The 26865-nt window shown below is 41.9% G+C and overlaps 1 protein-coding gene across 1 annotated transcript in view; it reads right to left on the bottom strand.

Moving 5' to 3' along the window:
• The window catches only part of Sdc2 (syndecan 2), a 112697-nt gene extending 94414 nt beyond the window's left edge, over window positions 1-18283 (bottom strand). The window contains exon 1 of the mRNA NM_013082.4: window positions 17841-18283. Coding sequence (NP_037214.1) covers window positions 17841-17930 — 90 coding nt within the window. The 5' untranslated portion in view covers window positions 17931-18283. The remainder of the gene's footprint in view (window positions 1-17840) is intronic.
• Between the last annotated feature and the right edge of the window lie 8582 nt (window positions 18284-26865).

Here is a 26865-nt window from a genome sequence, read left to right as displayed (position 1 = left end):
GAAATACAGTTTATTGGCATGGCCAGCTTGGGACTCTTTTTAATGGAAAGGTCCTAGAGACATCATGCTCAATAGAAGAGCTTCATTGGACCCCTGAAATACAGTTTATTGGCATGGCCAGCTTGGGACTCTTTTTAATGGAAAGGTCCTAGAGACATCATGCTCAATAGAAGAGCTTCATCGGACCCCTGAAATACAGTTTATTGGCATGGCCAGCTTGGGACTCTTTTTAATGGAAAGGTCCTAGAGACATCATGCTCAATAGAAGAGCTTCATCGGACCCCTGAAATACAGTTTATTGGCATGGCCAGCTTGGGACTCTTTTTAATGGAAAGGTCCTAGAGACATCATGCTCAATAGAAGAGCTTCATCGGACCCCTGAAATACAGTTTATTGGCATGGACACTTGTTCACATTTGATAAAACTATTCAGTTCCAAACAAGCCAGGCAGTATACTTAGTGGATAAAATTCAGAGCTCAAAATGTGGAAGGAGCTGATCTGAGGTTCTCAGCTATAGAACAGGGATGGTTGGCCCTCACAACTCAATTACCTCTGTTCTCTAACACATGGACATTTTCTACCTACATTAAGAACTTCACCTCCTATTCTAATTTCTACTCCCCATATCAAGAGCATTCCCAGTCCTATCTGAGAGGAACTATATGAAGAAACACATCCAAGAGGAAATTGTCAGTCATGAATGATTAGTGCATTCTAACTGACAACTACAACTGATCTTCTTGACTGTCCAAGAGAAGAGAGGAGACAGGGTATAAAGCAAAACTGCTCCGGAAATTTAAAGAATTTTACTCTAAGACACTCAGAATGACTTCCATAAGGAAAAGCAGAGACATTTCATGACGTTTGGGCATTTGGCTGTAGAGAACAGCAGGCAAACAGAAAAAAGGCTGTGCAGTTTGACAATGGTCTGAGTTAGTGAGTGACAGGAAAGCCAGCCCGTATGAGTTCTAGAAAGGAAATGTGAAACCAAGGAGAAAAGGTAGTTTCTAACCTGAGTTTCCTCACCCTTATGTGATCCAATGGCTTATCACTTAAGCCTCATACAGAAAGCTTAGTTTGACGTCAGTGCAGAACGAGCATCTCAGAAGGAATGTTGGTTCTTGTGCAAAGTATAGAGCAGTGAACTCTTGGGTAACACCAAGTACCTTCTAAACCCCAAGGCTGGGACAGTAGCCCACTCAGCCGTTCTCCCATGTGATCTGCACACCTCTGACTGACTCCTTTGGATGTCCTCTTCCCTCCTCAAGTCTACTTTCTGAGCCTTGCCTCGCCTAACTCTACCCCCACACACTCCCACCTACCGGGATCATGCTTCTCTGCCTCACATGGGAGAATAAAAATGACTGTTCTACATGGCAGATGCCTATCAGAATCGTTAAAAGCTAAGACAATGTCAAATTGCAAGGGTTATGTTTCCCCCAACTAGACATTTGGCATTAATGTAAGCTGATCCTGAAATTCCACAGTTCTTCTAAAGACAACAAAAAATTCCTGGCCTCTGTCAGACCAAGTCATCAATAAAGGGAGCAAAATGCATGCTAAGCTGCTTGGCACCCAACTTCAAACTGTAAGAACAGCAGCACCTTCTAAGGCTACAAGAAACTGGGAAAGGCAAGCTGATTTCCACAGCCAGAAAATGTACAGTATCTTTTCTGAAGATCCCAAACCAATAGCTATCCACACAACCCCAGCATAAGCCCTGTTGTCAGCCATACTGTCTAGTTGGCCTATTCTTAATCTGCCTGGCCTTTAGAAAGCTCTTCCAACCCAAACCAATCTCCTGAGAGCTCCCTGCATCACACCAGTGTCCAAAAGATTGGAAGATCCAGGAAGATAAAAAGTCCAGGCAAGTCACATCACATCTGTCCAGTTACTTTCATTACTGGTTTTTAAGTTTCTAGTAAAATAAAATCCAAACCTCTCACACATATAAAATGCCAAAAAGAAAATATTTTTTTCATTCAATAAACAAAAAGGTCTTTTTAACTCAATGAATACTAAACACATCTGTAAAAAGTTTATGGTATGGAATTTGTTAGAAACCCTCTGGGTTTTGCCTCTATTTGACAAGGCACGAAACAACAAAAAGCAGCCTGGTAGAGACGCATGAGAGTGGTTAATGCTCAGAGGAGAGAAATGGCAGACGCCAGGAGGCATATTGCAAATGTCCCCTTAATATTTATTAAACCAACAGCAGTATTTGGAGTAAATCTTATTTACGGGATACACAGAGTTCTGGCAAATAAAACTTCAGTCCATTTGCATCAAATGTGCCTGCAAGCCCTGTTTTTATTAAATGGACAATAAGCATTCGGTTGAAAGGCTTGGAATTGGCGTGTTATTTGACTGTTATGTATTACTTTATCACTCTAGACGTCAAAAGTCTTTTTTAAAGCATTACACAGAATATGTTAACGACTTCGGCTGCTTTTAAGTCCAATTTTACTCTTTACCTCCTTCCTGCAAAATAATGCCTTTAGCTTTAGAAATCACTTCTAATCTTTTGTGCTCTGAGTAAGTTCTAAAAAATATATTAAAGTACACAAAGGCTTGAGAAAGAGATGGCAAGTGAGTTCAAATCATTATTTTTATAAAACTCATTGTTAGGCTGCAAGCTTCTACATCTTTGGAGGAATTAGGCACTTAACTCATTTAGGGTATTTGAGAAAATCATTCTCCAAAAGTAAACCAACCCATCTCAACTTGATTCAAATTTATCAACCACTAAAGCAAATGATGCAGTGCTAAAAAAGATACCAATACAGTCAACAAATGAACTTGTTCCCACAGAAACATAATTTCCAAATGTTCCAAACTCGAAGATGCTGAGAGACAGCAACACCCTTTGTCTACTTTAGGCCCCACACCAAGTTCGCTACTTCTGTTTCTTGCCAGCTCTTTAAGCATGAGGTACAACTCAGTCTGCACTAAACCTGTTATTTAATGTGTCAATGAACAGTCATAGATATGAAAGGTAATAACGCCTAAACCATATTCATGCTGGTGTCTCAGGATTATGAAGCCAAGGCAGATGGCCGTGTTCACCACCCATTGCTTTCATTAAAGTCAGGATCCCTTGACATCGAAGGGAAGTTACAATAGGAAGTCAGAACACCAGCAATGAAGGAGACTATGGAATATGGGACCCATTCCACAGTATTCCTTGGAAATCCTTCCTTCTCTACTACAGCGCATAGGATTCAGGTGATGAGTTCTCCGTATGTGGTTCTAGACTCGGTGCATATATTCCACGCCAAGGAAGAGTCAACAGGAAGCCAATCTGGAGTTCTTCCTGCTGGCGTGGTAAAGAAAGGAGTCTTTTTCCAGTGCAAATGCTGAGGGACGGCTGTTAATCCAGAGACACCATGCTCCGCCTTGATACACTCAGAGAATTAGTCTCTCCTGGCCCATCAATATCTAAAGTTGCCCTTTCTCTTCAAATGTAAGTAGGCACATTTCCTAGTGTATGGAGACTGCGTTCTCCACCATGCATGGCACTGAGGCTAAATTCCAACCAATGGATTATGAGGAGAACGATGTGTTACACTTCTGGGCTCTCACCCTTTTGACTCTTCGCTGGCTGGGAAATTGTAAGAGAGACACAGCCACCCTGGACTTAACTGGTGAGAGCTGTATGAGAGTAAGGCAGAGCATTGTTATGCAAAGAGGAATAAATCTATTTAAGGTACTATGTTTGAGGACCTTTTTGTAGTAACTTAGCTGTTAGCTTAATTTTTCTCCAGCCAGGAAGTGATGCTAACGAAGGGCACTGAGCTGAGAAGCAGATCAGACCTGATTTCTTTGAGACCATCACAGCATGCACTTGGTGCAGCTACACCTGCACTTTTGCACCCTTTCATCACAGGAGCTAAGATATTCCTTTGGATTTGCCCGCCTCAAAGTGGGGTTTTCATTATGTGCCTCTGCAAAGGTCTTACCTGCCACCACTCACCTCCCAGTGGCTGACAGACTGCCACCATTACAATACTCCAGGTCCTAAGCAACTGCTAGGAAGCTGTCCTTTGCTCTCTGTTGGTCGCCTTGCAAGTAACTGTCAGGCAGAAGACAAACCAGCTGTTCTGCCTCTTCACAAAACTTGTAAATTAGAGCCATTCTAGAGGTTGACTTCTATAAAGGAAATTCATTATTTCTATAAAGCAGCTTTCGCACAAACTCTAATGTGCTTATGAGTCACACAAAAAATCTTGTTAAAATGCAAACTGTAATTTAGTAAGTCTCAGCAGGGTTCCAGAGTCTGGATTTCTAACTAGCTCTCAGATGATGCTCCTCCTTGCTGGTCTAGGCCACAGTTTGGGTAGTAGGGTCTAAAAGCACTGGCCTGCAAGTCTGAGTATTGTGATCTCCCAGGCAGCTGCAAAGATTGAAATAAGCATCTAGATCCTATGGCCAGGAGTTCTCACTAACTGCCCATTCTCGCAAAGGTTAGCTGGTCTCCAAAGCTAGCTGGCAACAGAACCCTTCTGAGGAAGCACACAGCACCTTTCTGGCCGCATGACTACCTATAGATATCTATAGACCAATGAGAAGGAAGGAAAACGATAGGTGGGTGTGGAAGGAAACACAAAATCTGCATTTCACACACCTTCCTGGCTGAGGCAGATGTTGTTAGCCCACAAGCACTGACAGCCACTGGTCCAAAGGTGGATATACCAACTCAGAGGCCTCAGTGTCCGCTGAGTAAAACACTACTACATAATAACTGCATAACATCAATGCTCTGGAATGTTAACCTGTCAGGAATACAGGGGAGAGAGAGGGGAAAGGAAATCCCATTTCTACTCACTTGACTTTTAAGATTAAGAAAGCTACGCTGTGCTCAATACTTTTGGAAGGCACATTTAATCCTCTCCCTACCAAAAATTAGGCCATAAATTTGAATATTATTCTAGATACTAGACTTACTAGATTCTAAGCCTCTATTAGGAGCTTTCTCAGAACACTTCACTCCTCTCAACTCTAGACAGATACATGTGGAATAGCAGTTTCTAAAAGCATAATGTTTTAATGCTATCCTACAGAGCAACTTTTAAAAGATTTGAGAAATCCAGATTTTTTACGAAAGGCCGTTCTTTTTTCCTGAGTCAATTAAAGATTTCCTTCTTTTATTTAACAGATGGAAAAATGCGGTTTTAGGGTTGAATGAGGGCAAACTTTCTCCCAAATTAGATATGTGAACAAAGTAAACTATGAATAGATTTGATAATGGGCTGCTGCTTCTTGCTTAAGTTCGGATGTCTTGTGCCCAGCACAGCCTGAAGCCCTGTCTTCCTACTCAATGGCAAACAATGGCACTGTGTGGAAGGCAGCAACTTAAACGATGTTCATGGCACAGTCGGTAAGTCCAGGAGCCATAAGAAGACAATCTTGTAACACAAGATCTGGGCATTCAGACAAATCCTGAACTCCATTCCAGTCAACCAAACACACAAATCCTCCACTTAGAGGATATCTCAGGGCAAGTCTAATAAGCTGACTAAACATGTTGTCTGCACCAGGGCAAGCATCCACTGTTGCTCTAGGGTAAACTTTCCTTAATAAGTGTAAATGTTTCCATTTTATGTGTGTTCATAAGCACCCACGTTATGTGTATGCTGGTGCATGTGTGTATGTGGTGAATCTTTATGTGGACACCTCCCCTGTTTCTATTTTTAAAGGACATCTTCTTCTTAAAAGAAAAAATTAATTTCCAAACATATCACCCTTTGTCAGTGTGGGAAAAAAAGGAAGGTAGAAGAGAACAAGGCACTGCCATTGTGTTCCTGGGGCTTGAAACCTTGCCTGCCGGAGACTTCCTAGGACAGAGACGGCCAAAAAGCCACCTCAAGCAAAGGTTCTCAAATCTTCTAGAAGATAAGACTCACCCGAAGAGTTTCTAAAACACCAAGAGCTAGGCTCCATCCTAGTTTTACCCATATGAGACCTAGATGAGAAGGGGACTGTAAGAGACAGTGTCTCACTGACTAGAACTCACAGGTCTTCTCTTCCTTTGGACTCCTAAATGCTGGGATGAAAAGCATGAGTAACAAACTCCAGATGTGTTACTGTACATCATGAGTTGACAATACTACTCTATAATAAAACCTCCAAGACTCAGATGACATGCCTGTTGAGGTCAAAAGCCTCCCTCTTTCCACCAAAATAAAACAAAACAAAAAGAAACAAACAAACAACAACAAAACAGCCTTAAAAACAAGAAAGAAAAGAAAAGGGTGAAATCCAAAATTTTCCTCTGATGTGCTTACCTAGTTAGTGGCACCACCCATCCCAGCCCCTCAACACCCCATCTCTTGTTCACAGGCCTCTCTTGACTGGTGAATGTACTTTATGAGCCATCCATATGAACCATCATGAGCACTAAGACTGCAAACTCCAGGCAGGATAGTCTTCTAAATGTTTGGCTTGCCAATATTAACTCCTGACCATGCCATTACCTCAGGCTGCTGTGATTAACAACCTTCTTATAAATGTGAACAATGAGGTCCAGATAAGTTACATGACCTTTCCACGGCATAACAGAAATCAGCCAACCTAGAATTTAAGGAGCTTCCCACTGAGACTTGGGAGTGCAGCTTAGTGATAAGAACTTAACCTTAATTCATATGACCCCAGATGAAATCTACAACACCCCACACCCATCTATCCCTTAGCTTCCCCACGATTAAAGGGAAGCATGTAAACAGAACCCATCAGAACAACATACAGCACGTTAGTAAAGAGTTCCGAATCCAATGGCCAAAAGAACTAAGCTGGTCAGGACCAACAAAGGAGCTGGTGCTTTGCTATACCAGCTTGCACACCCATTAGGTGAATTAAAATTAGAAACATTGAAAGTCTCACTACATTCCTGATCAATTATGGTATCATGAGAGGACCTTGCTGCCAGCCAGAAAAACTGAAGCTCTAACTTGAAGTATAGGCTACAACCTTGGTAAATCACCCTGCAGGGCAGTCAGGTGACAGTCACAAATAATGAATGGAAAGTATGGACCACATTCCTAACTCTAAAGTAGTAGGTCAGAGACAGTCGTCTTCAAGAAGTTCTTTATAAAAGTCATCACACAAACTTTTCTTTTCTTTTCTGAAAACAGCTGAAACACATGCACTTGTATGAGGCAATCGTTTAGGAAAGCAGTCTTCAAGAAAAACCTGTTGAGAGATTATTCTACTTTCTACGCTGGCAAAAAGAAGATGGCAAAGGATCATTTCCCCTGGGCCAGAGGCACGCTTGACTCACCCCCTGCACACTGCTGACATAGTTTTTACTGTAAAAATCTGAAGAATACTCTTTGTCCCTCTACCTACAACAGCAGCCTTTCCTCATCAGCAAAACTCACAAGGGTTTTGCATATTGGTTCTTTATCTCCAGAAAGCGTTTATCTCCACAGTATTCCTAAAATTTGCAAATTGACTTGATTTCAGTTCCTGCTCTATCTGATGCTTCCAAATCCCTGGAATCTCCCTCCCACTAGTTAGAAGGTCCAGAAACCAGCGAAGGAATTAGCTAGAGTATAGATAGGTTTTGCTAGGAATGAGTAAGTTAACTAAAAATCACCTTCAATTATTCGTGCTACTCAAAGCACCTGAGCTACGCTGGTGGCATGGATTGCATATAGCTTTTCTGTTGGTGTTTCAGTTCTTCACGTGTGTCAGAACAGTACCTCCAGGAATCAGGAGAAGCCAGAAAAGGAATGCTTGGTGGCAAAAAAGAAAAAAGAAATACTAGTACATCAGACCACTTAGGTTAAACTACTCTATGGCACTTTGGTCAAGCTGCTAAACCTCTCTCAATGTTCAGTGTGTCAAATTCCGTCGGATCCAGGGACCTGTGAGATAGCTAGGTAGGAAAAGAATTATTGCAGCCAAGTCTGTGGACCCGAGGTTGATCCTCAAAACCTATATGGTTCTCCTGAAAGTGACCCTCTGACCTCCACATACACTCGTGTACAGTGTACACACACACACACTCAAATTAAAAATCAATATTAAAACAAAATACAGCTGGATGTGATGACACATGCTGATAATATTATCACTAAGAAGGCTGAGGTAGTAAAACCACAAAGTTACAGGCCAACATAGGCTACATAATGAGACTCTGTCTCAAAAAACAAAAGTTGGCCAAGTAGTTATTTTTTTAAAATAACAATTACAGTTCCACCATCCACTAATTATTACAAGGATTGAAAGGGAATTATCTAATGCTACTAAATTCTTGATCTAAGCTGGCCATATTCAAGGGACTTCTTGACTTTAGGAGCCTACACTGTACACTATATGAAGGTGACTGGCCAAAATAGAAAGTTTCTTCCTACTCTGATATTAATAGCAACAGACTCTAGACGGCACTGAACAGTTTCTTGATTTTGCACCTTCTTTGTATTTTACTCTTCTGAAGGCTTTCTTTGGTGATCAGACAGGAAAAAAGGCAAAAGCTAACGACACAATCCTGATGTCTCCCTCCATCTTGTTGGTGTTTTGATGACGGTCCTGCTTTCCTAGGAAAGTACAGATTAACTCCTGTCAGCGGCCCTGCTTCTTTCCAGCAGCTCAGATTACTAGACATATCCAACCGGATTTAGACAAAAAATACAGATATTTTACATGCCATGTCCGTCATGCATAGATCAGTTCATCTTCCCCTCCCCTAAGTAACCAAATGTGGATTAAGAGCAGAATGAAAATAAGCTCCAAGTCACAACTTGTTTTTAGTTTGAAAAGGCAGCTGAAACTTTGATGTACAATGATGTACATTAAGTGTCAACAAACCAACTAAACATGAAAGTCAATAACCAACCAAGATAACTACAAAGTTCAACCAAATCTAATATAACCAAATCAAAACATCTCTCTTGGATAAATGATGTCAGAAGTGGGACATAAAATTTTAATATGTTAGTGAGCTTAGTGCAGTTGGTGTTTACATTTGAACAGACCAGTATCGGCTTCTTTGAACATTCTACAATGACAATCTCAAGAATTACTCTTGGCTTCCCTGTCTTAGCGAAATCCGCTTTATACATTTCCTATGTGCTTTCAGTATAACTCAAGAAACCATGATGATGAGAAAATTCAAAAACACAACTTAGCAGCACATCCACTCTGGTCAAATAAGCAAACAACTAGTCCTATATTTGTGACATTGTGAGTCACTTGGTGTGCCCCACAAGATGCAAAGTGGGAAATACGAGACGCCTCCATGCATATTTGTAAGTACACACTTTTAAAAACTTTTTTCAGAGACTGATTCAGAACCACAAAGCTTAAAGAAAAATAAAACAAGCGTGCTTAAATGCCAACTATAGGTCAAGTTTCATGTTGGATATTAAAGTTAACCTTCATAGCAACAAAATATTAAAGCTAAATATTAAAGCTAATCTTCAAAGTCTCAAAAGAGCAAATATTATAGGCTTCGGTTTTCAATTTGAGAAACAAGTTTGGAAATGGTAAGAAACATTCTCAGATCTCATGGCTTTTAAATAGTGACACCAGAATGAAGCTCTCATTTACAGAACTCCAAAGCCTGAACATGATCTCCTGGAGTCATCTGACTCTGTGGAGTGCACATCGGGGACTGGAAATACTCAAACTACAACTCCACATGAGTTAAAATGTATGTGTTACAGCCCTGCCTTTACTGGACTGTCATGCACCTGTCACCCATACAGGACTGTTGCCTAACAACTTCATAAACAGTGGCCTCTGGGTTCCTAAACATGTCAAGTGAATTAATTCATTGGCACAGATGTATCAACCCCAATATAGTAAACCTCTCACTTACCAGAATTTAAGGAACAGTGTCTAGAACCTTTTCTGTTGTTGTATAAGATGGTTTTCTGACATGTCGAGATGACCAGACTCCCCTTGAAGTGCACTGCTTTCCTGACATTAGAACAACCCTCGGATAGATCTATGGTCTCATATTGTTCTTTTAATAAACACTGTGGCTGCACTGAATATGGCAACACCTATTTACAATTATGGCACCAGTGGTGTGATATTGACCAATAATTTATTTTCCTGTATGCTTCTGATTCTGACATAGGATAGTACTAACCTCATACATTGACTGGAAAAGAAGACTCTCTGATCACTTCACTCTCTGTGAACAACAATCACTTGCTCCTTTGAAGGGCCTGCAATACTGACTAGTAAAACCCTCCAAGCCTTTTCTTTGAGGAGGCAATTACAAAAATAATCAGCAAGACCTATGCCCACTAGGTGTTTTTCCTGCTGATAACATTTTATAGAACCTTAGTAATAATACGATTATCAGTCAATGATAGTAATAATATCTATGATAAGAATATTAATATAATCTATCAACTTTATTCTTATATTCCTAATTTACAGCATGTGTATGTAGTGTGTGTGTGTGTGTGTGTGTGTGTGTGTGTGTGTATGTGTTTCTCATTCTCTATACAGTTCCATCACATATACAGGATCGTGTGTAGTATATGTAGCTGGATAATAAATACATAAAGTTACACATCTATATATAGTCTGAAACACACAGTGACTTACTATGCTTATTTTCAAATCCTACTTTTTAATCTGTTATAAAATCTCCCAACTTATTTACATTTTAGAAATGCATTTTTAATGGCTACATGAAATTTACTATGCCTTGGACCCTTTTATTTGTCATTATAATATACTTGGGTTTTCATTTTTTAAACTATTATAAGCAGAGCCTTCAGTGAGCACATTTGAAAACACTGTTTATCCAGTTATGATTACTGCCTCTGGATAGGTCTGTAGTGGTAAAATTACTACCAGAGATGGACTCTTAAGGGTCTGTCTAGTCCCGGTGAGGACAATCAGAGATAATAAATGTATTTTCGCCTATCAGCTGAGTATCAGCATATGCCTCATATCTCAACACAGAGCTGGGTTCCCCCCAAGATGAAAGCAAGAGCTAGCTGGCTCTGTTATGGACACTCTGAGCCCTTCTCAGCTAGTGTTTATCACACGGGCTCATGAGTCGTGGATGTCAGGCTCCTACTCCTTAGGAAGCACAAAACCAAAAGCTATAACCAACACACGGCATAGGGCATAAATATGCCAGTTGCTAAAACATCCTATCTGTTTTATCTAACGAAATCTTTCCCATTCCTGTCTGTGTTCTCCACAGCACCCAGGGCACTGCTGAAGACAGGAGCAATAGAAGGCACCTGTATGGGGTCTAAGGCCTCCCAGATGTCACCAAGAAGTTACGCTGACCTCAACCTAGAACGAAAGGAGAGCCCACTCCAACAACTAATCATGATTCCACATTAGCTTGTGAGCACGTGGGAATCCACTACTTGCTGGCTCATGAGTATCCCAAGCAATGAAACCAATCAGAGTACATGATGAACGCTGTGCTCAAGCCAGGGCATCCCTGCTGACCAGCGCAAGTGATCTACCACTCTGAAATGTGAGAGCATCCCTTGCTTCAATAGTAAGCTCAGAACCACCCCACTTTAAGTGTATTTACAAAATAAGCATATATAATTTTGATTTCATTCAAAAATAAAACTCAAAAATCACTTGTCAAGGACCTGATTATATATTAATTGGGTTAATCTAACATTTCCCCAATAATACCCTGAAAGAAGAAAAGACAAACAAAATCCCTAAATATTAATGGCAGAAAGTTTCTCCAGTTCAGCTCCGTCGTTCCGTAGCTGACCCGGAGGATGCAGTCCTTAATAAGGTGTACAATGCGCCATGCGTACCTGGCCTAAAGGTGGCATACATTTACTTTACTAGTCTTTCAGTTCTAAGAAGAAAATTATACAAGACACAAGCTTTTACTTTTCATAACTTGTTTTCCTTTTTAATTGCATATTTTGCTCCATGTGTCATCCTCCTATGAGACCCACTGTATCTACCGCAGGTTATGTGTCAGTACCACTGGTGTTCTGTGTACCTGTGCACTAGGGAAAACGACGACGACGACAACACAGTCGGTGTGAAGGTCACGGTGTCTCCGCATCTCTGTACCATTTTTCATACCACAGACTCAACCGTGCAGGAAAGAACACTGAAAACCCCGCAGTTTTCTCACTTAGGAGGCCAGGTCATAAACGGACATTCCCCACTCTGATGCTGAGAAATGGAAATGGAAAATCTCTGTTGACTTCAGGGTTCCCTCCTTCTCCCAGTCATGCCAGCTCTTTGGGATATTTCAAGAACAAACATTCACAATTCGGTTTCAAACCTGTCCCAGTTCAGGGTACCCCACCCCATCTTATTGTCTAAACTCAACCAACCTAGAAGTACAGCATCACAGGGTTGTTTAATTTTCCCCTCCCCCTCCTTCCCTCCCTCCTTCCCTCTCTTCCCTCCCTCTTTCCTCCCCCCACCACCCCCCACTTTCTCTCAACAATGTACCTCTATGCCTGGCTGCCTGACTTAGAACTCACTATGTAAACCAGGCTACCCTCAGACTCACAAAAGACAGCCTGTCTCTGTCTCCCAAGTGCTGGCATTAAAAGTGGTGTGTGTGTGTGTGTGTGTGTGTGTGTGTGTGTGTGTGTGTGTGTGTTTAAACAGGAGTTGAAGCACAGATTGCTAAGGGGGAAGCTTCTTCCCATTTCCAACCCTGAAAACAGTAAAACTCTTTCTGAGTGCCAGGTCCCCATATTTACTGACACCTTTCTTCCTAGTAGCACACCACATGACAGAGGCCTAACACCCCTGACTGTTTGGTCTCTCAACCCAGCTGAAGACCCCAGGAGCAAGTGTGAATGAGCACTGCCATCATGCTTGGTCTTTGCACCTGTGTACTGTTCATGCTTCTCACTACTCCTGCCACAGTAATGAAGCCTGAGGCAGGAAGGACACCATGCTACAAACTGGCCCAGGCCACTTAGAGGTGGTGGATTCAGAGAATTCCAAGCATACTGCCATCAGTGAGCATTGAGAGAAAATGTCATGTCTGCCAAGCCCTCCACCCCTGGCCAAAAATCTCAGGTTCAGTTATGGCTTACCAGGTCCTGGCTCCTACCTGAGTTTTGTGCTGAGTTACAGACACCACCCCTTCCCTCACACGGTGCCAGTCTACATGAAAGAGTCACGGGAGGGTAAGAGATCTTAAAGAACATTCCATGTGATATCTGTATTATCACAAACTAAGAGAAAAGAAGGAGGAAAACCATGTTGTGACTTCTGCCATTCATAGATGCCCTTATTACATCCTCAAGATAGTCAAAATTCATGTCAAAAAATCATTTTGGGAGCCCAATTCACTCACACGAATGCCTTTTTTAAGTGGCTTGGAGCTTTGCACTTTGTGTGAGCTCTGACACAATGAACGCGTGGCAAGCACTGTCACAGAAACCCAGGCCTGTTGGCTTCCCAAGGGAAACTTGCTGTGCTCTAAACCAGTCACAGCTGAGAAGTCTGGATGGGATACAGGGCTGTCCATAATTAAGGAGTAACCTGTGATTCCCTGGGGCAGCTGACTCATTATAACCATCAGAGATGCTTTGTAAAAGATACAAATTATCCAACCACACACACTGTGGCTCTGTCTGCATAAGTTGGAGATAAACTTGTCAGATTTGTATTTTTTATGTACTTCCCATGACTCTGTCAGTCTGTCTTGTTAATTACAGGAGCATAAAAAGAGGTTGGGCTGGAACAATCATGAAAAGCTATTGAAGCTTAGGTTTAATGAACAGAATATTAAAGGAGGAATGCTTAAATTCCGCTGTGTCTAAGGAAGGATCACAACAGTGACCAAGAGGGAGTAACCAGGAACCAGTGTTAGCATAGAATAGCTTACAAACCTGGCCAATGAATGCAGACTCCAAACCACAGTGAATATACAAGGTAGTTTCTGGACCATAGGGAACATCTCAAAGTGATAAAGGGCAAAGCAGAGAGTAGACCAACACCAGGCCAAGGATGGTAACTACATGACTACTAAGAAGACAGACGCAGACAGATTTGCAGGCTAGCTCAATACTTAATCCCAGCACCTAGCAGGGAAACATGCCTGCTGAGTGAAAGGTAGAGTTTAACACAGGTAAGTTTAAAGGCAGGGTATAGAGGGAACAAACCATGATGAATGAATGAATCAAGGATTTCTTCAAAACTCCAGTCAATGAGGCTAGAATTAAGACAGTGTGGCAGCCTAAATAGTTAAAACAGAATGGCCTTGTTTTCAATCAAAGCTCTTCTTCATGATATGGGCTTTCTTCTGAGACTTTATATTGGCTCCTACTCCACGAAAGAACAAGATGACTTTGGGATACTGGAATGTATTGTTGGCACAGGTATGAATGGCAAGCCTTCTTTCAGCCTTGGGAAGATGGGTGAGATCTGGTAGAGATCTTGGTTTTCTGGCAGAAGAAAAAGGACAGCTTCTGCTCACAGGCATTCTTCCCAGGGCCTGTTAGATCACAACCAGCAGGCATCCAATAGCACAATGGCTTGACTAGACTCCTTGTAAACCTTAATGACGGAACTGACTGGGCTCTGTTTAGCCAGGTCAGTCTCAGACTAGACAATCCTGAGAAGATTCCAAACTACCTACGATCGGGTCTGGGGATGCTTCTGAAGGCTTAAAAATGAGTTTTGCTTTTGGGGGAAAAAAAGCTAGCTGACCTCTTAAAATTCTTTGCCAACTTAAGATTATCCTAGGTGCCCTTCAGGTGACCATGGTACACCATCCACTGTTAGGCTGCTCTTTGAATGTCAGACGACACAAGAACAAGGTATACTCTGTTGAGCTGAATGTCATATAATGCATAAAAAGCAGAAATATGATAAATATGCAAAAGCACTATTTATTGATTAACATTTTAATGAAAAGAAAAAGGCATTCTATTCCCCCCATAAGCAAGAGTTGAAAGGCATCCTCAAATTCCTTCTTGAACACCTATCTTCTGAGCTTTCCTTCTTAAATGACAACTCTCTACTGCTAATATCAGGCTGAAAGATAGAGAGCCTTTGTTTCTGTCAAACTCTCCAGCACAAGTAATTTGTCCCATTAGAACTGACAAAATACATTTAAAGAAAGACTGCTAAGAGCTATAGTATTTCAGCTTTAATTTCCTTTCTAGTGCAAAGTTTCCAGAGCCTGGCTTTCATAATGCCTTTTGAGGTCGTGCATGGCTCCAAATGACTTGACAGTTTCTTTTAATTTACGGACATCTGAGCATGTTTAGAAAATCCCACCAGTTGAAAACGCTTTCTTTCCTTAAACATATTTCCAGTTCAAATTAGATGTTTACAGCGGTCTGCACTGTATTATTTCTAAAGATAAACAGTCATGTAAAAAATTGACAGAAAACCTAGCAACATGTCAGTGCTGCCCCCACTCTGTCGGCCTTTCTCTTCACCGTCCTTCTGACAGTGAAAGTCCTCAGCTGCCAGTGGAAAGTATGAATGGATCCCTAGGAACAGGCTTCCCTGCTGCCTCTGTTTCCTCAAGAAGGGGCCCCTAGTTCCTTTTCCCCAACAGCTTTGAACCTTGCCACCTGAGAAGCTTTTCTCCCCTCTGAGCTAAGTATAAAAAATTCACTACCTGCAGATATTTTTCCTTTCTTGCCAAAAGGAGTCTGAGCTCAGACAATCACTACTTTTAAATCCCAGGACACTACTGCAGTTTCCAAATTAAAATACAAAGTGCTGGAAATAATGTTCTGTAATAGCTAAACTTTTAAAAAAATCATGTCTTTCAAGTCTGGGTATATTTATGCTGCTTTAGGTGAAAGAAATAGAGACAGGAAAGCAATGTAAATGGACGAATAGCTGGTTTGGGTTTTACTAAGAAAGACTGACTCACTGTCCAACAAAGGCTGGATGAAGGATTCTCAAATTGACATTTTAAAAATATTTAATCTCCCTTTGAATGATAGTTTAAGGGCTCAAAACAGAATCTTTCCAATAAAGCTGCTCACTTGGAAAACATTAGATTCTAGTTTGAACTGAAAAAATGGTAGAGCCCCAATCACAGGAGATTTCAGGGACAATCAGGCAGGGAGAGAAGACAAGCACATTTAAGGGAAATAACACCAAACCCCACCATGCCTTAAGAAGCTATCAAACCCATTCAGAAGCTCCAAGGGGCTGTTTTCCTAGCAAATCTCTGAACCAGGTTCTGCAAAGTGAAGGTCCCCGATTCTGCACAGTTTACAAGATCCTCTCTGGAAAATAATTTAATTGAGCTCTTTCTTTGCCCTGTTTTGCACAGCTACATAGCAATGGTTGTTGTGGTTGTTGTTTTATGTTGTTTTGTTTTGTTTTTTATCTGAACTATACACAGAATAGCTCCAATTTAGTTCATAGCAAGTTCAGAACTAGCTGAGAGAGATTACTAATGTCAGTGGATTAAACATCTTTTGCCAGTGGGAAATCCAAGTAAGTTTCAGAGTGTGTTTTCACATCCCAATCACTCAAATATTTGCTTATCCTATGGAGTTTCCAACTCTAAGTCCCCCAGCCTCGAACACTGTACAGTGATCTGCTGGCCCACACAGCAGTGCCCCCACCCTACCCCTGATTACAAATGTCCATCTTCTGCTAAATGCCAAAAATGTTTCCCAATCGTCCAAGGGTCAAAAGTGGGGAGAGTATCCATTCCAGCTAAAGATCTACGGTGTCTTCAAAGGGGCTTTTCCATTAATTCGTATTGGGCAACTCACTAAATGCCAAAGGACGAGCATAGGGAACAAGAGTGAAAGAAAGGATCATTCCCTAATTGAGCTGGCAGCCCTGGGACTGCATGTCAATAGAAGGCGCTTGGACTCCCACTTGCCAAAACAGAGCTGTAGTGGCCCAGGTAGGGGCTGCCACACTAGCTGAGAGCCCAGGAGTGCTTTCATTGGGCAACGCAGAGAAATCAACTCCAACCCCAGAAACACAATCCGGATCAGAAATCAAGTTCCCACCGCCACCGAGAAGGAAAGAAGCTGGTAGTGGAAGAAGATAGTCTCACAGGAATCATGAGGGTGGCAGGAAAGAGGTATTCATCCCCCAGCAGTCAGAGACCAAAGCCAAGTAAGTCACAAGCACCCTCATCTTTCCATCTTGCGACATTCCAAAGCCACCCGGATTAAGATTTCCTCTCTCTACTACAGCCCCCGGCTTCACTCCACGAGGAGGGTTAGTGGAAGATCGCAGAGGCCAGAGAGCCCAGGCCTATTCCAAAAAGCTCCACGCGGCCAGCAGCCTCCGTATAGACCACCGACTGCTTCTCCACATAGTGTGGGTGCCTTGCCACAGCAACATGGAGCATTAAACAAATAAACTTTTAGAAACTTCCTCTCCAGATACTCTCGGTTTCTTTAATATGAGTCCTATCTCCCTAAACTTGCCTTCAGACAAGCTGAAAGCCTGAAGTAGGGAGGATGGTGTCTAGAGGAACAGATCCTCCCCAAAGTTCCAACTCATCCCTGGGGCTTGTCCAGCGCGCAGAGCTTACCGGCTCCTTTTCTAACCCTTAGTGGTGCTCTAGTAACCAGCTCTTAGCCCTCTGTCCTTCCTGGACCACACCACGAAATCCCCCAAAGGCAGAAAGTTGGGAGTGACTTTAGGGGCCTTTGGGGTCAGCAAACTCCAAGTCTTGTGCCCCCATCCCCGAAGACATAGGGTAGGTAACCCCCTGTAGCAGTTCAACTGTGCTGAGAAAAGAAGGGACCAGGGGCAAGTGGTGGAAAAACAAGCTCATTTGTCTCAGTACATCTAAGTAGCCCCACGTTCAGGGGTGGCGGATCCCCCAGGTGGCGCTCCCCAATTACCCACTGGCTCCTCTAGTTGCCTGGACACCCATAACAGCGCACGTCCCAGGCTGGGCCCACTCACCGTCTCTGCCGACACACAGGCCATCAAGCCCAAGGTGAGCAGGATCCACGCACGCTGCATATTCCCCGGGGACGTGGCTCGTACCCGCATAAAACGAAGCCCAGCGCACGCTGCAGCGGGCCTAGAGAAGATAGGAGCTGAGCTGCCTCCGGGAGAGAGGCTTGGTCTCGGGTTCTGAGCTCGAGCTGTCTTCTCTGGCGCCTGCTCTAGCTTTCGCACAGCGCCCCGGAAACGCCGCGCCTTCTCACTTGTTGGCTTCTGCCCTCCCAATCCAGAGTTGCTGCTTCACGAGTCTATTTTCCTGGTCTGGTCCTACTCGGCGTTGTGCTTTCACTCCGCGGACTCGGGTGTCTGGGTCGCGGTGCTGTCTGATTTGAAGCAAGCAGCCGATGGGTTGAAACAGAGCTGCGGCTGAAGTTTGGGGATGCAGAACGGAGGGGACGCGCGATCCGCGGGGCCCGAGCTCCAGGAGTATCTGGAGTACAGCCGCTGGGCTGGTGGCTTGGCTGCAGCGCCCCTCCTTCTGCGCGCCGCCGCCGCCTCCCAGGTCCTCCCCTCGATCCCACACCACCCCCCTCCGCGTCCTCTCCCTGGTCCTGCTCCGCCTCCGCCTCTACCGCCCCCACCTTTCTTCCTTTCCTAGCAAGCAGCTCAGGGTTCCTCCGGGCGACTGGGGGAAAGGAGGTTGCCAGGACTCCATGATAAACCCGGGAGAAATTCTGCCGGGATTACTCTGTGATTGGCAATTCCCAGAGCCAGTGGGCGCCCGCAGCTCCGCACTGTGGCTGCCCCGGGAACGTGCCTCTGCAAACCTTAGTGCTCTTTCATCGTCTGTCTCTCTTTCCCCTTCTCAATGCCCTCTCCTCTTCCCACCACTTTTCTCTCTCCCTTTCCCTTTCCTTCTCCCTTTCTTCGTTTTAATTTTCTAAAGAAAAATCGGCGAAGGTTTGACGGACTTACTGACTTGTGAGGATTGGGTCACGAGAAAAATGAGAAAGTTTATAGATCCCCTTCAAGCGCTTACAGTGCCCATAGGTCACCAGGTCAAAAGATTGCAATTCAGAAAAGACTGAAGCTGACTGTAGCAAGTTTCTGTTAAGATTCTCCTCAGACCCTTCCCGCATACACACACACACACACACACACACACACACACACACACACACACACCCTGCCTCAGGCATTATCTAAGGTCAATTTCCACATTTTTACATTTGGAAAATGTAAAACTGTTTACATTTGGAAACAACAAATAGGGATGAAAAATTAGAGATTGTAGATAATAGCAAATGAAATAAAAGTTCAGAGAAGGGGAAAGTCGTTTCTGGCTTTAAGAAAACAATGACTGTGTATCTCTTGCATAAAGGTCAGTGCTGTGTGGTGCTACAGAACCAGGCAGGCGCATACCCTTCTAATGCCCGCCGCTGTTTTCCTGTTGGGTTTAGGAACTGAATGAATTGTGGATCCATTTTCTTCTGTAATGCCCATTTATAAAGGACGGGGACTTTTCAGTATTAGTCACTATTTTATTATCATGTGGGATGTGTTAAAAAATACATAACTATGTTGTAGGCAAATGCTACTCCAAATCTCAAGCCATACCATATAAAAGCTCTGTACCTTTAACACACACACACACACACACACACACACACACACACACACACAGAGAGAGAGAGAGAGAGAGAGAGACAAGACAGACAGACATGAGGCCATAGTCATAAACTGTAGTCACATCCTAAGTGACTATTACAATGTTTTAATGATAAATCACTGTTACAAGTCTCAAAAAAAATTAGCAGGAGAATCATAACTTTAAGTTAAAACATCAACTCTGGTTCAGATATAACTTCCAACTTTCTGGTTCTTATGAGCAGCCTAAGGCACTGGCAGCCAAAAAAGGAGACTTGGGAAAATAAAAGAGTGAGCTTAGCTTCTGAAAGATTCAACTATGGACATATTTGTAAGGCCATAACGTGGTGGTTGAAGAATATCATGGTAAGTGGAAGATTCTGATGTTTTACAAGAAAATTAGCACTGCATTCAAAAAGCTATAAGTCAAGGAGCTGGAAGATATACTTGTGTAAAAGCTTACTCCAAGACTGAAACATTCCATTCTGCTGTAAGCCTCTTAAGCAGGAAGGTAGACTACTCAAAAAAGTAGTCTCAGGAAGTCCCTGAAACTGATCAGATTGACTAGCTCTCTCCGTCTTAGAGAAAACAGTGAAAATGTCCACCAGGTGAGAGAGAGCTGAGTTGCAAAGAAGACTCTGAGTCCAGACCAGCTGCCTGAGAGAAGGAGAAACCAACCGAGCTTCCTGGATAGGGTTTAGATCAACTAAAGAACCTGGAAAGAACACTTCAAACCTGTTGCGCTGCATGCAGGGATGCAGTGTGTTTTAGGTTCCTGCCTTTGTGAGGACCCATACTGTGATGGGCTCTGGTGATGCATCTGTCTTTGGGTGATTTCTGCTCCTCTAAGTAACCCTTATTCCTGTAAGTATCCGCAGTAAAACTCATTGGTTCTGCAAATTGGACTTTAATGGTATTTGTAATTTGTTCTGTCATGGGTTCCCTATGTGGAGTAAGTAGATCTGTGTACTATGTCTCCCCTGGAAAAGTTTTTTTGTCACATCTCAGAAATTAGGAGCATATAGCTATCACTTTTGCAGAGGTGTGGTTCCCAGCACTGACGTTGGGTGACTCAGAACTCCAGGGGGATCTGAAGCCTCTGGCCACCACAGGTACCTCACATGCACAGACAACAGCCCCAGACACAGAAAAATAAAAGGAGTCTTTTTAAGTTGTAAGTAATCACCTCGTTCCACAAAGGATTCACTCTTCTTTTCATGTTTGAGACTAGGTCATGTATCCACACCTCCATTTCCTACTACAATTAACATTTGGAAGCTACAATAGACTACGATTTAATTAGAAACTGAATGAAGTTCCTGAATAATAACAGACATAGAGATGTTTGAAGAAAACAACTATAAAAGAAATTTCAACGCTAAGGAAAACGGGACTGGGCATTTGTTTATTCATTTTTACAGTTTATTGTTGTCTGTCAAGCATCTACCTAACAAGAAGCTCTGCTTCAGCTTGGACAAGAAGTGATAAAATTAGTCAGCAGATATATCAAGGAAGGGATGTATTTGCCAGCTCCCCTAAAAGACAAACTCCAAACCGCTTGGCATTTATTGACCTCTCAGTGATTTATACTTTGAAGAAACAACACAAGATTGAGGCTTTATCTCATAAAGAAATTGGTACCATTTCAAGAGTCACCATAAAGTGCATGAAAATAAATAGTTATTCATGATCTTGTGTTCAAAGGCATCAATGAGTAAGATGGGAGGGATAATCTGAGAGAGTAAGAACTGGTTCCACATGAATTGGATATCAACAGCATCTATGCCAAGGGAGGACAGGGAAGGGTGCAACTAATTGCCACTAATGGTCAACAGGAAGGTCTCTAAATCTGGGAATTATGAAGGCATCTACTAAATGAATTTTTAATAAAAAGCTGGTGAAGACTAAAATTCAATTGAATTTTGTAAAGTATATCTGATACAGAAAAGGTAAACCAGCAATCATTCTCCATGTGTTCTGAGGTCCTCCAGCTGACAAGCTGAATTTTGAGGGGTATATCAAGAAAATATTCTTACCTGATGACTTCTAAGAAGCTTTAATGGTGTCATTTTAGAAGAAAATATATGAGAGCCAATGATATGATTCATCAGGTTTAGGCAGCTGTTATCAATCCTGACCACCTAAATTCTATCCCCGATCCCCACATGATGGAAAAAAGAAAGTCAGCTCCCAAAGGTTGTTTTCTGACTACTACATGTATGTCACAGCATCACGCATGCATGTGTAAACAAATGTGCTTAAAATTGAGAATTCGAAAGCATATAAAACAAATACAATGTAGAGACTAGCTGAAGATCCAAAAAATTTAAAGAGAACCAGACTTCTTTATTTTCATATTTTTATTGTATGTATGTGTATTTTGTTTTGCAACCCATATGTATGTGTGACATGTGCCTGAGCCCAAAGAGGCCGAAAGAGGTCATCAGAACCATGCAACTGGAATTACTGACGATTATGAGGAGTCACTCAATGGTCTTCTGCAAGAGCAGCACATGCTCTTAACTGCTGAGCGATCTCCTCGGCCCCAAGAACTAGATAACATTTTAAAAATAGGAATAAATGCCTTTGGAGACACAGTGTTCCAACTAAGATGGCACACTGGACACTGTCACTAGTGTATCTAATAGCGATTATGACCATGGATACGCAGGTACGTCATCCTAAGGTGGCTGACAAGTGTGTGAGGCTGCAAATGCAACCTGGTGTCACTTCACAGGTTTTGCTTGTCCTCCCGTTTGCTCGTCCCTGGAATGACAGCATGGGTATAGGCTGGAAGTCTATTTGGAGGGTTCAGCCTGACAGTGATAGAATTTGAAAGCAGAGGAAACCCAATCAGCCAACTATTAATCACTCGTTGCTAATAAGGGCAGGTGAGCTAAGGCTGTGAAAAAAAATCTGCCAGCACTCCAAACAAAATCTATTTTTAGCATCGAATTTTTACTATTTCTTGGCTTCCATCATCCCTTCACCAGGGAAGTTGGCTGGTTTCAGTGGTACAAAATCGGCATGTTGCTGATGTTGAACAAAATTCGTGTTTCCATTACTAACTAATGAAACAGGCAGGAAAGACCAGAAACCGTAAAATACATAAATTACCCCTTGAATAAGATAGGAAATGAAACTGTGGGGTCTACTTACCTTGTAGATCAGTAAAGTTCTTAAAAGGCGATCAGCGAACAGCATAGCCATCTTGTTAGGTGCTGTCAAGAATGAGAATTTTCTAAAATCATGAAAAATTTCTGCAGTTTTAGTGTAAAAGTTCATGATATACTCATGCAATCTCAGTACCGGTTAGTCTAATGCAGGAGGATTGCAAGTTCAAGGTCTGCCTTAGTTATATACTGAGACAAAAACAAACAGTGGGAAGAAAACAACCAAAAAACACAAAAAAAACCATAAAATAATGTTATACAAACATTGTTTTGCAATGTTCACACACTGTATAATGATGAAATCAAGCCAATTAGTTACCTTTTGGGGATGAAACAACTTTACATTTTATCCCCTTAGCTATTTTTAAAAATGCAATAAATTCTTATTAACTGCAGCCAAAATAGTTACAATAAATTCTTAAATTTATTGCTCTTGTCTAACTAAAATCTTGAATCGTTTGGCTGACATCCACCCCGGCTCTTGTAACCATTGTTGTATGAACTGAATTTTTAGAGATTCCACATATCAGTGATGTCATATGACATTCTGCTCTTGTCTTTTTCATTTAACAGAAGGCCCTCCAGGTCAAGTATATTATCGCAAATAGATAGTGAGATTCTCCTCTTCTTAAGGCTAAACAGCACCCCACGATTTATGCACACTGCGTTTCCTTTATCCACTCGGACCCGCTGCTCCCATTAGAATCCCGAAGGTACGTTGAGTTCCTTAAGTCAAATTTCTTTTCCTTTATTAAGAGCTATTAGAAGAGTGTTTCTTCAAAGGAGGAGTTGATCTGGGGGAGAAGGGAGAGAGCAACTAGGAAGAGTGGAAAGAGGGGAAACTGCCATTGGGATGTATTGTCTGAGGGAACAGTAAAGGTTAAAAAGGAAGAAAAGTGTTTATTTTGTTGTTATCAACAAATAATATCAACAAAGAAATTAAAATGAAGCCAAACTAGGACTACCTTATCTTCATTCCAGGCTAGTATGAGATTTTTTGCCATTTAGTGATCAATGAGGCATTTATAGATCCATTACAGTCTTTATGAAGGCAGACTCCGGATAAACTTATTAGTTTCACAGGAATTTGCATCATCAAACAGTTATTTAGATGGGGGAAGGGCAAATTTTAAAGCAAAAGAGGCTTACATTATTGAATTCCTTAAGAGAAATGTTTTCCTGTAGAGTTAGGCACTTCAAACACCCAAAAACACAACAAAACAAAACGACAGACAGACAGACAGATCCAGGGATGGATGGATGGACAGATGGACGGACAGACAGATAGATAGATAATAGATAGATAGATAGATAGATAGATAGATAGACAGATAGATAGAAATTCTTCAAATGAAATAGTGTTGATACTATAAATGAATAAATACAAATTATTGAGGGTCATTACTTCACTGAATTTCTTTTCTAAGAGGTCTAGGGTATAAAGTTCCCAATTGTTCACATATGAAAATACTACTGACCTAATGAAATGAGTGACAGGTCCATTCCTGAAAAATTATTAGGTGAGTAAATATGTCAAGGAGCTAGATAAAGCAGGTTTGTTTGTCTCTAGAAATGGCAGGCTGTGCCCTTCAGAGGTTAAAACCCTTGTCTTAAGCAACAAACAGTGGTTTGGAAGTCATTTCCAGAACTTCTAGTATTAATTATTTGTCTGGGGGCGGAGTATGTGTGAATGCAGGCATGCATGAACTTCTGTGTGCTCCAACCCCCTACAGGATCAAATATCCTTCCTTCTCCTTTGTTACTCCAGGAGATAATGGTTTGTTTGCTGGGCTGGTGGCTATCTTTAACCCCTAGATCTCTGGTTATAAATATATGTGTGTGCCCATGCCTAACTTTTTTTCTTTTTAAAAATTTTTTAATATATTTATTTCTTAACCTACATTTCAAATGTTATTCCTTTTCCTGATGTCCAGTCCATAAGCTCCCATCCCCTCCCCTCCCTCTCCCTTATATGGGTATTCTCCACATACATCCATTCCCCCTACTACACCACCCCATATTCCCCTGCACTTGGGGGGGGGTCCAACCTTGGCAGAACCAAAGGCTTCCCCTTCCCCTGGTGTCCCAACAAGGATATTTTCTACTACATATGCAGTAGGAGCCCTGGGTCAGTCCATGTACAGTCTTTCAGTAGTGCTTTAGTCCCTGGAAGCTCTGGTTGGTTGGCATTGTTGTTCTTATGAGGTTGCAAGCTCCTTCAACTCTTTCAATACTTCCTCTAATTCCTCACAATGGGGGTCCTGTTCTCAGTTCAGTGGTTTGCTGCTAGCATTGACCTCTTTATTGGACATGTTCTGGATGTGTCTTTCAGGAGAGATCTATATCCAGTCCCTTTCAGCATGCATTGTTTAGCTTCATCAATCTAATCTAGTATTGGTGGCTATATATATAGGGGCCACATGTGGGGCAGGCTCTGAATGGCTGTTCCTTGAGTTGCTGCTCTGAACTTTGATTCCATATCCCCTCCCATGGATATTTTTTTCGGCTTACAAAGGAGTGGGAGCATCTGCATTTGGGTCATCCTTCTTCTTGAGCTTCCTGTGATCTGTGGATTGCATCTAGGGTATTTGGAGCTTTTTGGCTAATATCCACTTATCAATGAGTGCATACCAAGTGTGTTTTTCTATGGTTGAGTTATCTCACTCAGGATGATATTTTCTAGTTCTTTCCATTTGCCTATGAATTTCATGATGTCATTATTTTTGGTAACTGAGTAATACACCGTTGGGTAGATGTACCACATTTTTTAATCCATTGCTCTGTTGAAGGGCATCTGGGTCCTTTCCAGCTTCTGGCTATTATAAATAAGACTTCTATGAACATAGTGGAGCACGTGTCTTTGTTATATGTTGGAGCACCTTTTCTTTTTCTTTTTCTTTTTTTTTTTTTTTCGGAGATGGGGACTGAACCCAGGGCCTTGCTCTTGCTAGGCAAGCGCTCTACCATTGAGCTAAATCCCCAACCCCAGGAGCACCTTTTGGGTATATGCCCAAGAGAGGTATAGCTGGGTAGTTCATTGTCCAATTTTCTGAGGAAAATTTCTGATTTCCAGAGTGGTTGTACGAGTGTGCAATCCCAACAACAATGGAGGAGTGTTCCTCTTTCTCCACATCCTTGCCAGCATTTGCCGTCACCTGAGTTTTTGATCTTAGCCATTCTCACTGGTGTGAGGATTGTATTGATTTGCATTTCCCTGATGATTAAGGATGTTGAACATTTCTTTAGGTGCTTTTTGGCCATTCGATAATCCTCAGCTGAGAAAGTTTTGTTTAGCCCTGTACCCCATTTTTAATAGGGTTACTTGGCTCTCTGGAGTCTAACTTCTTGAGTTCTTTGTATATTTTGGATATTAGCCCTCTATCAGATGTAGGATTGGTAAAGATCTTTTCCCAATTTGTTGGTTGCCATTTTGTCCTAATGATAGTGTCTTTTGCCATACAGAAGCTTTGCAGTTTTATGAGGTCCCATTTGTCGATTCTTGATCTTAGGGCATAAGCCATTGTTGTTTTGTTCAGGAAGTTTTCCCCAGAGCCCAGGTGTTCAAGACTCTTCCCCATTTTTTCTTCTATTAATTTGAGTATATCTGGTTTGATGTGGAGATTCTTGATCCACTTGGACTTAAGCTTTGTACAGGGTGATAAGAATAGATCAATTTGCATTATTCTACATGCTGACCTCCAGTTGAAGCAGCACCATTTGTTGAAAATGCTATCTTTCTTCCATTGGATGGTATTAGCTCCTTTGTCAAAAATCAAGTGACCATAGGTGTGTGGGTTCATTTCTGGGTCTTCAGTCCTGTTCCACTGGTCTATCTGTCTGTCTCTAAACCAATACAATACGGTTTTTATGACTATTGCTCTGCAATACTGCTTGAAGTCAGGGATGGTGATTACCCCAGAAGTTCTTTCATTGTTGAGTATAGTTTTTGCTATCCTGGGTTTGTTGTTATTCCAAATGAATTTGCAAATTTGCTTTTTCTATCTCTATAAAGAATTGAGTAGGAATTTTTATGGGGATTGCACTGAATCTGTAGATTGCTTTCAGCAAAATGGCCATCTTTTCTATATTAATCCTGCCAATCCATGAGCATGGAAGATCTTTCCATCTTCTGAGATGTTTCTCAATTTTTCTTCAGAGACTTGAAGTTCTTGTCATACAGATCTTTCACTTGCTTAGCTAAAGTCTCACCAAGATATTTT

This window comes from Rattus norvegicus, chromosome 7 (genome assembly GCF_036323735.1).
Source record: "Rattus norvegicus strain BN/NHsdMcwi chromosome 7, GRCr8, whole genome shotgun sequence".
NCBI classification, from domain to species: Eukaryota; Metazoa; Chordata; class Mammalia; order Rodentia; family Muridae; genus Rattus; species Rattus norvegicus.
The sequence above is the reverse complement of the archived record's forward strand: the minus strand, read 5'-3'. Positions and strand labels throughout refer to the sequence as shown.